This window comes from Phaethon aethereus (assembly GCF_964289735.1).
Source record: "Phaethon aethereus genome assembly, chromosome: 1".
NCBI classification, from domain to species: domain Eukaryota; kingdom Metazoa; phylum Chordata; class Aves; order Phaethontiformes; family Phaethontidae; genus Phaethon; species Phaethon aethereus.
The window spans coordinates 203,983,269-203,984,178 of record NC_138575.1 but is presented as its reverse complement, the minus strand read 5'-3'; the positions used below and the strand labels follow the sequence as shown (position 1 = coordinate 203,984,178).

Sequence of the window (910 nt, the reverse complement as noted above, 5' to 3'; positions counted from 1 at the left end):
AGCCGCCGGCGCGGTGTTTTGGGGAGGGGGGAGCTGCGCAGGGTGGGTGCCTCGGGGCGCTGATGTGTCCGGCTCCCTTTGCAGGCTGCTCTGTCACTTTAGAGCGAGCGTGAGGCTGAGCCGGCAGCATCCCGGGCATCTCCATCGAGCGCCCGCCAGCAGCCCGGCACCGATAAGAAATTTAGGCGTCTTCAGAGAGGGGAGGAAGATCCTCATCTTCCGAAGCCTCCTCAATGAGTGCCAAGCTCTCCAAGGAGTTGAGGCTGTCCCTGCCACCTTGTCTTCTGAACAGGACATCTGCCACCTTAAACACCAGCAGCACCTGCATCACGCAAGTGGGTCAACTCTTCCAGTCTTTCTCATCCACACTGGTTTTAATTGTCCTGGTCACCCTCATCTTCTGCCTGATCCTCCTCTCCCTCACCACCTTCCACATCCACAAGAGGAAGATGAAGAAGCGGAAAATGCAAAAGGCTCAGGAGGAGTATGAACGGGACCACTGCACCCGCAGCAGCAATAGTGGCAGCCAGCACCGTGGGATGGGGGTGCAGGGAGAGGCACCCCAAGGAAGAGACAGCCGGCTAGGAAGACCCCCCCAGGACTCAGAGATCCAGCGCCCCTCTCCCTCGGCAGCCCCAAGCTCTCAGCAAGCACGGGCTTGTTTGGACACAGCTGGTGCGGGGCTTTTGCAGACGGTGATTTTGTCATGATGGTTTGGGGGAGACCTCACGAAGGCACTGGTTTGTAAATACCTGAGTGATTATTCTAGTCCCCGAAGAAGAAAACATTGCTAATTCAAATGAATGAACAAGCCCACGAACCAAGCGCATGACAGATCACATTGTGTTTCTCATTGACTGTGCGAGGAAAGGATGCGTCTTTTTACTGGAGAAGGAGCTGCACACAGCTA

The 910-nt window shown here is 56.2% G+C and overlaps 1 protein-coding gene across 1 annotated transcript; it reads left to right on the top strand.

Moving 5' to 3' along the window:
- Positions 1–233: 233 nt before the first annotated feature.
- On the top strand, positions 234–710 carry LOC309409600 (uncharacterized protein C11orf87 homolog; the record flags this gene model as incomplete). Its single annotated transcript, XM_082005771.1, has 1 exon — positions 234–710. The coding sequence occupies one exon, from the start codon at positions 234–236 to the stop codon at positions 708–710; it is 477 nt and encodes a 158-aa protein (XP_081861897.1).
- Positions 711–910: the final 200 nt, after the last annotated feature.